A 14,390-nucleotide genomic window follows, 5' to 3' on the forward strand; every position below is an offset into this window, starting at 1 on the left:
TGCCGCTGCAGCGCCTCCAGGTCGCGGCTGGGCCCCGCTCGCCAGCCCGGCTCCGCTCGGCGCATCCCGTCCGGCTCGGGGCGAGGGGAGAGCGGGTTAGCTCAGCCCGGCCTCGGCAGGAGCTGCAGATGCCCGTAGCACCGGGAAACCGGCCTTACAGCTTCGGGCTAACGTCTTTGTGCTAGAAATGCTGTTTTGCTGAAAGGAAAAATGCGGTAGCGGCCTGCTTGCAAGAGTGTTGAAAGTTTGGAGCTTTGAAGGGAGAGGGGGCGAGTGACTGGAGGGAGGAAATTATTCTGAAAATAGCGCGTTGCTCCCACACGGCATGGTGCAGACCCAGAAGGCTGCACAAGGGCAGTAGGTTTTTATTTGTGGGGAGCGAACTCAGGTCATGCTCCCCTGTGGTTCCCTGCCACGAGGCTGTTTCTGAAGATCTCATCGCCGAGAGGCAGCAATGTGCTGAAGGACACCTGGTGGACACAAGTCTGAAATGCCTCTCTACTACAGCTTTTCGGCATCCGGGAGACGGCTTCCCCTCAGCTCTGGACGTGGAGTTCCTTCGCTGTTTTGCCTACAAGCCCTCGGCACCTCTGTACTTCGTGGCCTTTTGTCAAGCTGCCCCCCCTAAGCTGCAGCAGGGCAGGGAGCCCCTTTTGGCTGCGGCAGGGGAGCTGCTGACAGCCTGGAGCGGGCCTGTCGTGGTGCTGCTGGCACCCCTCTCCTGGAGGGTACCCCTCCTTGACCACAACAGCTGAGCTTGTGGGGGCACAACAGAGGCCAAGAATTGCTGGCCAGAAAGCCACCCTTGGTTAAAAGTCATCTGGACAGCTTTAGTCTGGTTTAGCCAAACATCAGTGTCAGCATACACGGATGTGCAGAACATCCTCTGCCAAAATAACCTGATGGGCACAGGGTGAGAAATAGTCTTTGTGTTCAGCTGCACCAGGGGAGAAGCAAACACTGCATGTAAGGTGGATATTAAAAACTATCTGCTGTGTCAGAGACACAAGTTCAGTGAGTGTTTCAAGTTGACTAGTTCGAGGAGTGATTTCTAGAGATTCTGAGAATTTCATTAAAGCTGTTTTAATTAAGGCCAAGATATTTTAAAACCATGAAAGAACTCAAGCTACCATGCAGTAAAACTGGTAGGGTGTGCTGTAGCTTGGTTGTGAACTTCTCTTGAGAGGGCAGATGGATGTAAATGAAGATATATGGGGAAGATGAGAAGAACATCTGCCTTTTTCAGCTCTCTATGAGAAATGTATAAGCAAGACAAAAATAAAACTGAGCCACTGAGCTTGTTTCAGCTTGTGGTAGGTGTAGGAAAATTTCTGGAAGTCCCTTTTCTCTCTCTTCAGTCCAGATGCACAGATCAATGGAGCATTTAACTACCTCTACTGTTGACGTTTAATTTTTTTGTAGTGTGCTGAAACACATGTTGAAACACAGACAAGCGCAAACAGCCACCATGTACACCTGGCAATCTGTTTCCGGGTGGATTACCTCCTTGATTCCATGGCTGTTATTTGTCCCCTTTATTTTGACATTTAACGTGAAATTATGCTAGGCGTTAGTTGTTTACCAGGATTTTTAATCTTGACCAATACACAGGCAGGCATTTATCCGTGTGTCTTTCTCCCTGTCTCACACCAAGGGTGATACAACAGGAGAAAATGCAGCATGAAAAATTCACAAGGCTTAGGTAATTTGTGAAGTGCTGTCTACAGTCCAGGTTTTTTACTGTCCTTTGCTGTGAAGGACTGTTACACAGAAAATGAAATGCTCACTGAAGTGAGCTATCTGCAGGGTTTAATGAGTGTTAAGCTGCTTTGGTAGGAACGTTGATTCCTTGCAGGGTACAGACAGCATTAATCCCAACTCTCGGTGTTCATTAGCCACTTCTGTTCCTGTCTTGTTCTGAAAGTGGCAAGATGTGTGAAGGGGATACATTTTGCCATGAAAGTTTGGTTATAATACCAAATTAATGGGCTTTTCACCTTCCTTTTTCTCCACTATCTGAGCAGCAGGATCAGTCTTGCAAAGGCTTGGGGTTTTTGGTTCACAAAATTGTTGGTTTTCTAACATTGTTTGGATACATTAAAGTTAAGAAGAATGGTGAGGAACAGACAGAGACAAAACCAATAACTCAGCAGTGTTTTGCAAAGGGTTACTCCAAGGCACGTTCTTCTGAATAATGATGAATTGCTTCCTGATTTGTGGTCAGTGACTTTTTTTGGTATAATTACTGTCAAGAAGGAAGCTGAATAACTAGAGTACATTTCTTAGACCTAGCATAGTGGAGCATTTTCATCAAAACCCTTACGCCTTTTTGACCAAACCCACTTGACATGTTACCGGAACTGCTGCCTCCTTTTTATAAAAGAAGGTGATCTGTGAGTACATGTCCCAAAGCCATTTCATATGCTGTTCTGTGTGCCACTGTATGCTGGTGAGAGAATTGTAGGTCGTCTTTTTTTTGTTGTTGTTGTTCTCCTTTTAGCTATCAGGATGGGTATAGAGTGAAGAAGGTGGGGGTGGGGGTGAGGTTTCATTTTGATCTGGAGGAGTAGTCATTCCAGTTCCTAACTTATTAGAAAAGCGAGCTCTGTAGCAGTGAAGTGATTGATGGCTATTGAATAGTTTTGTTTGCTGGAACTAGACTTTTGGGGGTTGCCTTTGATAGGAGAAATAACTTCTGAAGATATTTGACAGTCTCTGTACATTTCGCTTACTGTTTCTTCTTGTAAATGTATTTCCACAAAACACATTTTTCAGGCAGTGTTCATCTTTGGCTTCCATATGTCTCGGTAAGATGCTAGCATCTAACAAAGCTGGTCATACTATATCTAACATGATTGTTAATTTATTTTGTTTTGTTGATCTGTCACTAAAAATTTCTTGCATCGGTTGCTTTACCTTGTTAAGTTCGGGGGACAGGGGAGAGGAAGGAAGACTTTTTGATTTCTACTGGCGATGGACTGATCCTGTGCTGCTCTTCTTGTAGGTCACTGGAGTTATAAGCAAAGAGTACATCCCAAAAGGAACGCGCTTTGGACCCCTGGTAGGAGAGATCTATACCAGCGATACGGTTCCCAAGAATGCGAACAGAAAATACTTTTGGCGGGTAAGCAGGAAAAAAACAGCACCATGTTGTTGCAGTAAGCAGATCACTAAATGAGTACAGCTGAGAAGCTGGGTCACTTCCTGCTTCAGACCTGCGTGAGTGCAGGGGGCAACTTCTGTACACTGCCAGGCATGAACAGAGCCAGTGGGGTGAACTAAGCCGAGGAAAAGCCTGGCTGTCTTGGATATAGGGACTGTGTGGGTGGAGAGAGCAGGGGAGATGAACGGCCCTTCCCAGCTCTGTCTTCCGAAGTGGATCGGTGCTTGATTGTGTAAAGAAATAGAGCTGCTTGCTGTAGGGGCAGGTTATTTTGCATTTCTTCACCATGGAACGTCATTCTTGTTTATGCATATACCATGTATCCTTCATTTTTCCAGCTGTGAAGAAGCTGTGAAAGTAGTGCATAATCTTTTACTCTGGAATATGATAGATTTTGTGACATTTTTCCCTGGATTTTGAATATAACTGCTATAACACAGTGGTGGTGGTGGTCTTCAGCGTATATCATTCAAGTCATAAGCTTTTCTAGTCTGCTTCAGAAAGTGTTAGAAGAGCATCCCACAGGTCTTACTGAAGAGAAAAATCCACTAATGGCAGACAAACGTTAGAGGTGATGCCTAATTTGTACTCCATAGTATAAGCTGGAAGAGAGCACCAGCCAATTTCTTTTGGATCAGGAAGTCTGTGCTGGGGAATATGCTTCCATTTTATCAGTTGACATAATCCTCCTTTACAGACCCATTACTAATTATTAGAGAACATTCCTTCAGCCCCATCTCCTTCCATGGATTTGTTTTGCTGCCTTTTAGCCATTTAGGTTGTGTCTAAATCGGTGGATTTGGGAGTATATCCAAGCCTCTGTGCCCAGGTACCTGCTTGCCTTAGCAATATCCTGACCTGTTATCCAGGTGAAACCCAGGGCAAGCACCAACGTTCCCCACACCCCTTTCTTCCTACCTAATTGCATCATTTTGGTTTTCTCAGATTGTATTTGTGCAATGTAATACAGCATTGCACAGGCAGTTATTTGCATGAGTGTTTTTACAAAGCAGCTGACTTTTCACATTCATAAGGCTACAAAATGTTCGTTATAGCCAACTTTTTCGGGAGATTGCATTCAGCATAGGAGTAGACTGGTATGCCGGCCCTAGCCCTGCCAGTTGCTAATAAGATGGTAAACATTGGGAAAAGGGGCTGCTAACCATCTTGCAGGACTTCATTCATATATTGCAGTGAGAAAGATGACATCATTCTCATGATGTGATTTTAAGCCTTAATGCAGAGGGATCCTCGGAAATAATATCCTAGGAGCCATCTAAGCATCGTTAAATTCCCTGTTATAATCTCTTGATTCGTTCAAGACACGCTGCTGCACTGAAAATGAATTCCGTCCTCGGGGTCTGAAACAGGCTTGCATATGCAAAGGAAATTGTGGGAGATAACTTCCCACATGTTATTAAAGGCATCCTGGGCTTGCTGGCAGGAGCGGGAACATCTGCTGCGCGCACGGGGGGACGCTGCCTGCGCCTTGCCCACACGAGGGGAGCAGGGCCGCCCGGGGCCGACGTCATTTCTGGGAACTGCTCCGTGACTCAGCACATCTGGTCTCGCCTTCCCCAGAATAGGTGGGAGCCCGGTGGGGCGTCTTCACCCCGCAGCCGGAGCACAGTGTCCAGCAGCATCCGTGGCCCTGCCACGGGAGCCGTAAAGGGCTGATTTGGGAAGCAGCAGCGGGCGTCGAGTGCCGGAGCCCTGTGTTCCTGGAAGTTTGCAAGCCGAGGTGAACAGAGAAACCCGAAGGCTCCTCTTGATGCAGCACAACTCACACGGCTCCCTTCCATTTTCTCATAACAAACACACCGCAGAATCTCTCGCAAGCTGCTTTGATGAGGCCACATGTATTTCCCCCTTCTCAGTTTACAGGAAGTTACTCTTAAAGAAAGTGATTCTGGTGTTTACTGCCCACGTTAAAGGGCCAGGCTGCCTTGCCCCTCTCCGCCAGTGGCTCTCTCCGGCAGAAGAGGAGAGGTCCCGGCCAGCCAGCAGGCGTTCGTGGGGCATGCTGCCTGGCCAGGTAGGTGCAAGAGAGTGGTGTGAACACAAAGGCAGGAACACGCCATGGAGTGTTTTCCCCCTGAGACAAGCTGTCTCCCCTTTGGAAAGGCATTTCCTGCTCAGCAAAGTGCGCCGTTGGTGCAAGCTGCTCCCGCTTCAAGGACTGGCTTTTGCCTGGTCATCTGTCTTGCAAAACATAGGAACCCCATTTCATCCAGCACAGAGCTAATTCTCCCCAAGAGTAAGGGATGTGTCTTTAATGAACATACCTCCTGGATTTTTCTTATTTTTTTTTTTTTAAATAATTGTCTTATTCTTACCACTTTAAGAAACAGTAGCTTCTGTCAGTGATTGGGACTTCTTTCCCCCGAAGCCGCTGAGCAGTTTTTAGATTCGTGTTTTCTTTCCCTTCTGCAGACAAGCTAGAACATGTCCCTTGATAGGAAAAGTGACTTCTCATCGGTTGGCCCCTCTCCAGGTCTTCGTTAAGTTATGGCAGGTGAAGTTCATCTTTGCCTCGCCCAGCCTTTCTACAAAAGGGCTACAGTCCAACTATGAGCAAGTGTTGCTTTAGGACTCTGGGGGGTGGAGGATGTTTGCATAGTTTAAACCTTTGGGCGGAGGTGGTAGGAAACTGCAAGTACAGAGGCCATAGAAAAAGGCGAGAAAGACTGTGACGTAGCACAGCCAGTCAGTCTTAAACACAGGTGACTCAAAGCATTAATGCAAGCATGCACTCAGACCTACAGTCATTAGCATTACACACTTGTTGATCATAGCACCAGGAAAAGGACTCTAAGGTAGACTGTTCACGCAGGGAGAGTACTCTGCATTTTAGATTTTGGGTATGATTTATCCATACTAGCAGGGCTACAGAGGCTAAGCAGAAGTGGAAAAGGTGACTGCGGACTTACCTTTGAATAAGCATCTTTTTTCTTAACACAGAGGATATCATAGTTGGAAAGAGGGGGACTCGGCTTGAATTCTTATTTCAGTGGTATCTTCTCGTTTAAAAAAAAAAAAGCTTATCGTTTTTCCTCTCTGGACTCTGTGCACACGTGTTCCTTATTGTACATATATATATTCATAGGCACTTCCTCTCTATTCCAGATCTATTCAAGTGGTGAGCTTCACCACTTCATTGACGGATTTAACGAGGACAAGAGCAACTGGATGCGTTATGTAAACCCTGGCTACTCCGTTCAGGAACAGAACTTGGCTGCTTGTCAGAATGGAATGAACATCTACTTCTACACCATCAAGCCCATCCCTGCCAACCAAGAGCTGCTTGTGTGGTATTGCAGAGACTTTGCAGAAAGGCTGCACTATCCCTCCTCCAGAGAGCTGACAATGATGAACCTCAGTAAGTGGATTACAGTATAAACAAGGAATGCTAGTAATGTCTCTTCTGCCTATATGATCTAATAATAAGTTGTATAATTACACAGCTGCATCATCTGTTGTGTCACAGTAGGTAGCTCAGAGTGGAAAAGGGGAATTAAAAAACCCAACACAACAGAATGAGTTCCCTGTGCCCGTTCAAATGTAAACAGATTATAAAAAATCTGAACAGTTACTGGTTTACAATCTGAGTCTTAGCTGTTGAAATTCTGGACAAACAACCTGGATATATCATCTGCCTTCAGAACCATGGATGTTCGTTCACTTTCAGGCTTTCCAAGTCTAGATCTCTTAATGCATTACGCAAAAGTCTACTTTGATAGCGTATACTGAAGGCTGTCCAGTCATGCTCCCAAAGGGCTGTCCTTACTCTACAAGTAGTGATATGCCATGACTACTGTCTAGGTGTCTGACAAAATATGTGTTGACTACATAATGCTATTTAAGCTTGCATCTACGCTTACTTATCTTACGGGAGCAAACCTCCTGTGGTCTTCTCGACTGGTTACTTTTTTTTTAAGCTCAGTGTATTTTGTCCCCATTTCTTGGCTGTGTATCGCGGCTTTCATTTTCTGTTCAAAAATAATAGCACTGGTAGCAGGGGGAAGAGATATTTCCAGGAGTTTATCTCTATGTTCCTCTGTGGTTTCTGACCATTTCCAGCCTCAGCGCTTTACTCATAGCTTAATCACTGCCTAGCACCTCATCCAGAGCCCCTTGAAGAGAAGGAGAGATCCTTGCTGACTTCTCGTTCGACTCTTAGGCTGCCTCCCCTCCTGCTAGCTGATCTGAGATAGAGCAGAGCATTCTTTTGTCCTTCTGCCAGCACCTACACTGAAATTTGAAAGAAAAATTGCAAGCAGGTTTTTGTTTTTTTTTTTAATAAAAAGAACTATTTGCTGTTATTTGGCAACAAATAATGGGTTATAAAATATGTGTTACTTTGGTGATCGTTGGAGCTAAAATATAACCCCGCATCATGAAAATGATATCACACATTCAGATTAATCAAAAATACATCTGTCCTCCATGGATGTTGTCCTTTCACCAGTTTTTGGTCTTTTCCTACGAATTACGAAAGAAAATTGTCTTTGTCTTAATGGCAGAGGGAAGAGAGGGAGGGGATGTCCTATGCTGCTATATTCCCTATTCAAAAAATCTCTCACTGATTCTGTCGTCTTTGCACATATGTCATTTCACCACTCACTGTGCAGTTTTATTTCCTGATATGATGAACTGTTGGCTTTTCAGTGGGACCTGCAGGTAGGAAGAGACAGCAGCAGTAAGCGTTCCTGTGGGTGAGGAGTTTGCAAAGATTCAGCCAGACACATTTGGCTCCTTGCTAGGAGGATACACAAATGCAGCCTCAGTTTCCTGCATCTGCTGGCACCTTAGGTTGCCTGGCAGAAGCAGCAAGGAATGTATTTGTAAAGTGTCAAGTAATTACCTGGTTACTCTTGCTCGGGTCAAAACTAGGGGTGTCTGGACATGTGCAGAATAATCCATTTTAGTAAAACTAGGCTAAATAAGTGGATTTAAAGAGACAGAATCTTAAGCAACAATTGTGTAGTTCAGCCTTAACATTCAAAAGAGCAATCTTTCCAGATGCTGACATCAAAATAACCCTTCTTCTTTTTAAAGATAATTCCGGTTAAACCATTTAGAAAGTTTATGTTAGCCCCTTCTACCTAAAGAAAATAGCAGTTCAGAAAAATGAGAAAAAGTTCTCACTTTTTTTATCTTTTCCACTTGTCTTTGTGACAAACACATTCAGGCTTAAGGCCTGCAGTTGGGCCAGAAACCCTACAGGTACCATAAGGATTGGGGATTTCTAAAGTTTCAGTGCCCTTTTTTGAAAAGTACAGAAAAAAAATCAAGAGGTCTCCCAAAGATCCTTATTTGCTGAAGGTCCTGTAGCAACAGCGTGAGCAGGGATGGTTTTTCCAACGTTAGTACTGGAACCAGATACATTTAAAGTGAATGTCAGCGCCGTTCAGTTTTCTTCTTCCCCTTCCTCTCAGACCACTTCTTCTAGTTAAATCTAAAATAAGCGAGCATCCTGCTGCCTCTCCAGCCTCTCTTTCTAGCACAGGTCTGGCCAAGGTGCCCTCACACTGCGTTCATCCACAAATGAAGTGCAGATGGCTTGCCCCCAGATAGCTAGCGTCCTGTGCCTGCTGCAGACATGGGGCTTTGCCCCATCAAAACATCTTAACACAGTCTTGGTTGGGGCAACCCTCCCCCCCCCAATTGGTTACTTCCTCCACCTGCAAGAAAGTTGGGAAGGCCTCTCCGGCCAAACTGGTTGCTAACAATTCAGTGTTTAAAGTGGCACAGCTTGCCTCAGAGGAGCAGGCGAGCATTGTTGCCTCTCCCAGCTGCTGGTTTTGGCTCCCTCTGAGGAAGATGGAAGCAAAGTCGGGGTCTAGGTCCCACTACAGGCAAGTCAGGGCTTCCTCCCACTGGGACACGCGCCGGTGACAGTGTGAGGCAGCAGCGCAGCCAGCCTGGAGCTGTGGGGTGTTGTGCCCAGCTCCCTCCCTCTACCATGTCTTGGGTGTGCAGAGCATGCCGGTGTCCACGGGAGGCCTTGGAATAGCTGTGCCTTGGCTGGTTGCCTGGCCCAGCACAGGAGAGGCCACCTGGGACACACACCTACGGAGAGCTTCCAGTGTGGCCTCGGTCTTGCCAACTTCAAGTATAGGCAGCTGCTTTAGGTGCCTCAGGGGTTTGGGGATCACGGTCTTGAAGTTCAGCACCTCAGTTCCTTTTTGAGCACCCGAGGAGGATAGGCCTCTGGGGAAAAATGTATCAGAGAATTTCTCTGGCTTTATTTCCTGTAATTAGTGGCCTCAAAAATGACAGAGCCACCACTTTAGAGCATAAATATTTTTACACATCCATATATAACATCTACTTGCCTCTGTAACAGCCAACTTTCAAATTAAAGGTAACTTCTCCAGCGTTAGTTCATTTGTGCCGTAGAAGGAAAGCATCCAGATTAAAGACAGCAATTAGGCATGCACTTAGTTATGGGTTTAACCCTGTCCTCTGTGTTTTCTTGAATTGGGGCCTTTGACCCAGTCCTTCAGACGCTGAAGCACACACCTACCTTCACGGCCATGATTAGCTCTGAGTGGAGCTACGTAACTTCAACTGGATGTTGAAGTGCCTGCAAGGAGTTGCACAATAGTGGCAGAGGCAAGACTCCACATTATCGCAGCAGTGGAAAGTCAGCCTCATTTCAAATGATCCCCTTCTCCTTCCTGCCTGTTTTGAGGTCCCTGATGTTGTTTTCTATCAAGATTTGAGACACGTCACCTTCAGATGGTGCCGTTGTCCAGTAAATGGCTTTAAGTGTGATGGCACAAGATTTCTGTGTTCTGCTGGCCAAAAAATAAATTTTCGGTTATTTGTTAAATGTGCTTAACTTAATTCAGCTGGGCCCTCAGGTTGGCTTTTAATCTGTCGTATTTTATTTTTGAACTAGCAAACAGACCGAGGAAATTTACTTCGAGTGTCCCACATAGTTTAGCATTTCTTTCCTACCTCATTGTAGGAGGATTATTTTGGGATGGAGGGTGGAGAGGGTGACAGTTTTCTTTTTTTAAAAAAATTTAAAAACCCCCAAACAATTGCGTTGACTCAGGACATGACTATTTGATAATAATGATTGCAATCATATGATGCAACTTCCTGCTGCTCCTGTCCGTGTTTGTCTCCTCAGTCAAGTACGGGCAGGTGACATCTTTTGGTCAAGCTTTAGAAAAAAAGTTTTGAGTTGGAGGGAAGACAGTTTGCATATTTACAAAACATTTGGCAATCTTTTTGTTTCATTAACAGGTTTAACGAGCTGTTATTTAAAATCTTTTGGATTCTATGAAGATTAACTTTTTAATACTGTTTCTTAAATGTAATTTGTTCTTTTCTTCTTCCTGCTGGCCCTGACACGCTGGCCGTTAGCTAAGCCCTGCCGCTCGCTTTCCCTTTTGTTTATGGGCAGTTTCACTTTCTGGTTTTGAAGCTTTTCTGTTTGGGTTGAGAGGAAACATCTGCACTTGCTTAAAAAAGTGCCTCCTGGAATCTTCAAAAGGAGAATGATTTTGAAATTATATGAAAGGTTGTCTTCACAAAACCAGAATTTGGGGGCTAAAGTTGACTTAATACTGAGGATTATTTGAAGGCTCCCTTAAAGACCTTTTCTAAGCAAAATATTTTCAAAGGCATGTCACTCTGCCTTGGACACATTTAGAAAACAGATGATCAAATTATATACTTCTAAATGTTGGTCTCCGTTCTCATTTTGAGTGGGAACACTCTTTGTTTTGCCTGCTTCACAACTTCGAGGTTCTCTTTCTACTAGCAAAAGAGGTGCTTCATTTCGATCGAAAATGTGAATCGGCATATTTAAGTTCCACCACTCGAAGTGTTGAGTACCATCTCACTCCTGAAATTACTATTGAAATTACTGTCTGCCTACAACCGTTTTTCAAGTTTTTAGAAAAAACAGATAATTATTTTTATGAAGCCTTTCTCAGGCTACAGCTTGGAGCCCGAGAAATGAGAGCAAAGCCTAGGGCTATGCAGCAGTCTGTAGCTGGAACACCCACATTGGAGTGACTTCAGGCAGCTCCTCCGCTCAAGTTTTATTAATACTTAAAAGTAACAGGAGTTTTGTCCCTTTTCCTCTTGCACGCACTCACTAATCTCAGATCTGAGCAAATAATCTGTTGACCTCGGTGAGAAGTGGATCAGGCTCCTAAAGAGGCACGTCTGGGTTTTTTTTAACCCCCCCCACCCCCACCCCCTCCACCCCGATCGGTAACTTACAAATGCAGCTGCACTGTTCTTGTTTTGTCATGAACCTCTTTTTTTCTGTGTCTCTGTGACCACAGAAACTAGACAGATCTTGGATGAGTATGTGCCTATATTTAGTGTATATGCATGTATATGGGGGTGGGAGGGAGAAATGCATTTCAAGAGCGAGAGGGAGACATTGTGATTGTTAAGAACTTAAGTCTAAAATCACAAGCTAAAAAAAAAAAAAAAACCATAAGAAGTATATCTCTTTAGCTTTGAAGTATGGCTCCTTTAAGACCAACAAGAAAGGCTGTAAACCTCTCAATCAGTTTCAGCCCTGGTTTAAATCCATGTTCAGTATAAAACATAAGAACCTCTCCTTGGCCCCTTCTCTTATTTTACACGGTGCTGACACACTTGTTTATGTTTTGATCTCTCTGGTGTTCACCAGATTACCTTGCGCTCAGGTAATAGGGGAAAAAGCCAAGAGGGGATTTATGGACCAAAGATAGCTTGCAGGCTGAAGAGAGCTGTCACGGTTAGATTTGAAAAATAATCTTTAAACATTGCAACTTCTGTCTACACATGGAAATTAGTGGGAGGGGACGCTTTACTAGGAACTTTGAAGGGAAGGAAAAAACAATTATCTTTAGTTTGTCAAGTGGGGACACGGGCCTGTTGCACAACGAAAGTTACAGTCTCGGTGTGAGCTTCCTTTCTGTCACTCGCGGACTTGCTCTGGTGCATAAGGCACGTACATCCCCACCCTGATGTTTAACCTTGTGACAGCAGGAGCTGTTCCTCCAGCTGAAGTGCCCTGGTTTCTCTATCACTTTTCCAGCAGCGCCAGCACTTCTCCTTCCTCTTTCCCGCCCCCCAGATTTTTTTTTTCTTTAAAAAATAAAAGTGTCAATTTGAACTTCCTGCTCAACAGACCCTACTGAGAAACTGATATGGGCTTGATAAGGTGGTATTTATTTTTTTTTTCTGCTGCGAGACTTCACAAGTCCTGCTTCCCTCCCCCCACCCAGCTTTCAATACTTCCTGGTCTTGATATTTCCCGATGCTGACAGCGTCACCGGGAATGTCTGCTGTGAGATGCTGGCGTGGTGACAGGCAGCTGATAAGAAGATGTAGATAATATTGTCCACAGTGTCATTGTGGAGCTTCTTGAACCTAGTAGGACCTCTATATTATACCCAAAATTCTGGGTGGACATTTAGAAAATGAGTTACCAGTCCACGAGTACAGACAAAATGACAGAAAAAAGTAGATGATTTTTAATGCCAGACAATGCAACACACTATAAATTTATTTTTGAAACAGCTCGGCATTAAACTTTAACATCAAGAAAAGTAATTGGGAAGCTGTCCGTGTGCTTATGTGTGTATTGTGCTTGCTGTACAATACACCCTATGTTTTATCATAAATATTTAAATTGAACATAACTGTGTTCAATTGCATTCCTTGCAACTTTAAAATACACAAACTGCCCATATATCTCAAACTAAATTTGCTTGCTACTAGTGTAATGCTATTTGAAAAAGGATGCTACTGTACAAGTGGGTTGGTGGGAGTAGGAGCATGCTTTGAATACAGCTGTTTTCTTGGATACATTTAATAAAGGGCTTTTCCGTTGCCTTATAGGGTAATGTTGCCAAATGATAGATTGCATCAGAGTAGTGAATAGTGAAGCAAAGAATCCACGTTGAAAGCGGCGTGGTCATTGCCTGTTCCCATCTTCCTCACTGGGTTCAGCTGGTCCTCCAAAAATCTGAAATAACTGTTTCTCAGTGCAGTTAGTGAAATAAGAACAGTCAGTCACAAAGGAAGAAATTTGGCTAAAGGGCTGGGATACTTTTGAGTGACATACCTATCAGTATTGACTTGTACCTCCTGATGGAAAACCTTGCACATAACTAACCACGAATATGAAACCCTCTTGTAGTTTTTCCCCTATAATAAAGTATCTTACAGGTCATCATTTCAAGATTATATAACTCTTAACTTTGGGAGATTAGATAAAAGCAGACTTCTTTTTCTGTTGAAGACATCTTTCAGTGTACTGTTTATATTATGCCAAGATATACAAGATAGAGTCTTTGAATACAAATAGTGTTATGTGCTGAACTGATTCGAATGGTTGCTTGCTTCTATTTCCTTCTAAATGCATATTTCTTTTGCTTTTTTTTTAAAAAAAAAGTACATTTCAACTTAAGCTGGAGCCAACCAGTCTTGCTTTCTTTTGCTTCGCTTCAGCATTTTTTTTATAAAGTACAGCTGTAAGCAGAGGAGTTTTGCATAGACTGAATGCCACAGAAATCTGCAGTAAACAGTCTGCTTTGTTGTAGATGTTCCTAAGCAGTATATTTAATGAGTAATGATCTGTTTACTGATGGAGAATACCTTCTCTTTGAAGAAGGCTTTCATCCTAGCCAGCCATGGGGTTTTTGGTACTGTAAGTAATTGAACTGACTGGTGAAGTGACTGCTGCGGTTTGGCAAAAGCCGATTTGTCATGCCTTGTTATTTTACTGAGGAACATTTCTGGGAGCTTGCGTTCTGCAAAGTCCTTCTGTTAAACCTGTATTGTGAACAAATGCTTGTTACCGCATTTATTAGAAATACTGCTTCAATAGACATTCAGCAGCAAAGCTAGTCAAATTTAAGGGGAAAGAAAGGTGAAATGAGTTTGCGAAGTGGAGACTAGCACTCTGCAAACAAATCATCATCCAGATCTGTATGTACTGGCTGGTATCCCTTAAATTAACAATGCTTTTTATTAACACTTAATACCAGCAGGCATTTCTTCACACAGAAATTAGTTTTTTGGCGAGTTAAATGGTGGTTCATCTCCGAGAGTGGCCCTTCCTTCCCATTAAACTTGTAGGCGTTAGATTGTGTTTTGAAAAGAGATAGTGACAGTGGCATATCTAAATAATCATTACCTTGTCTTTGTATTTCAGCACAAACCCATGTTAATCCAAAGCAGCACAGTGCTGATAAAGATG

General features: G+C 43.8%; 1 protein-coding gene across 1 annotated transcript in view; it reads left to right on the forward strand.

Annotated features, from left to right (window-relative positions):
• Positions 1 to 14,390, forward strand: part of PRDM1 (PR domain containing 1, with ZNF domain) — a 20,889-nt gene that overhangs the window by 3,908 nt on the left and 2,591 nt on the right. The window contains 4 exon segments of the mRNA XM_009893844.1: positions 3,005 to 3,124; positions 6,290 to 6,542; positions 6,658 to 6,703; positions 8,249 to 8,292. Coding sequence (XP_009892146.1) covers positions 3,005 to 3,124; positions 6,290 to 6,542; positions 6,658 to 6,703; positions 8,249 to 8,292 — 463 coding nt within the window.

This window comes from Charadrius vociferus, unplaced genomic scaffold, assembly GCF_000708025.1.
Source record: "Charadrius vociferus isolate BGI_N301 unplaced genomic scaffold, ASM70802v2 scaffold129, whole genome shotgun sequence".
In the NCBI taxonomy this organism is placed as follows: Eukaryota; Metazoa; Chordata; class Aves; order Charadriiformes; family Charadriidae; genus Charadrius; species Charadrius vociferus.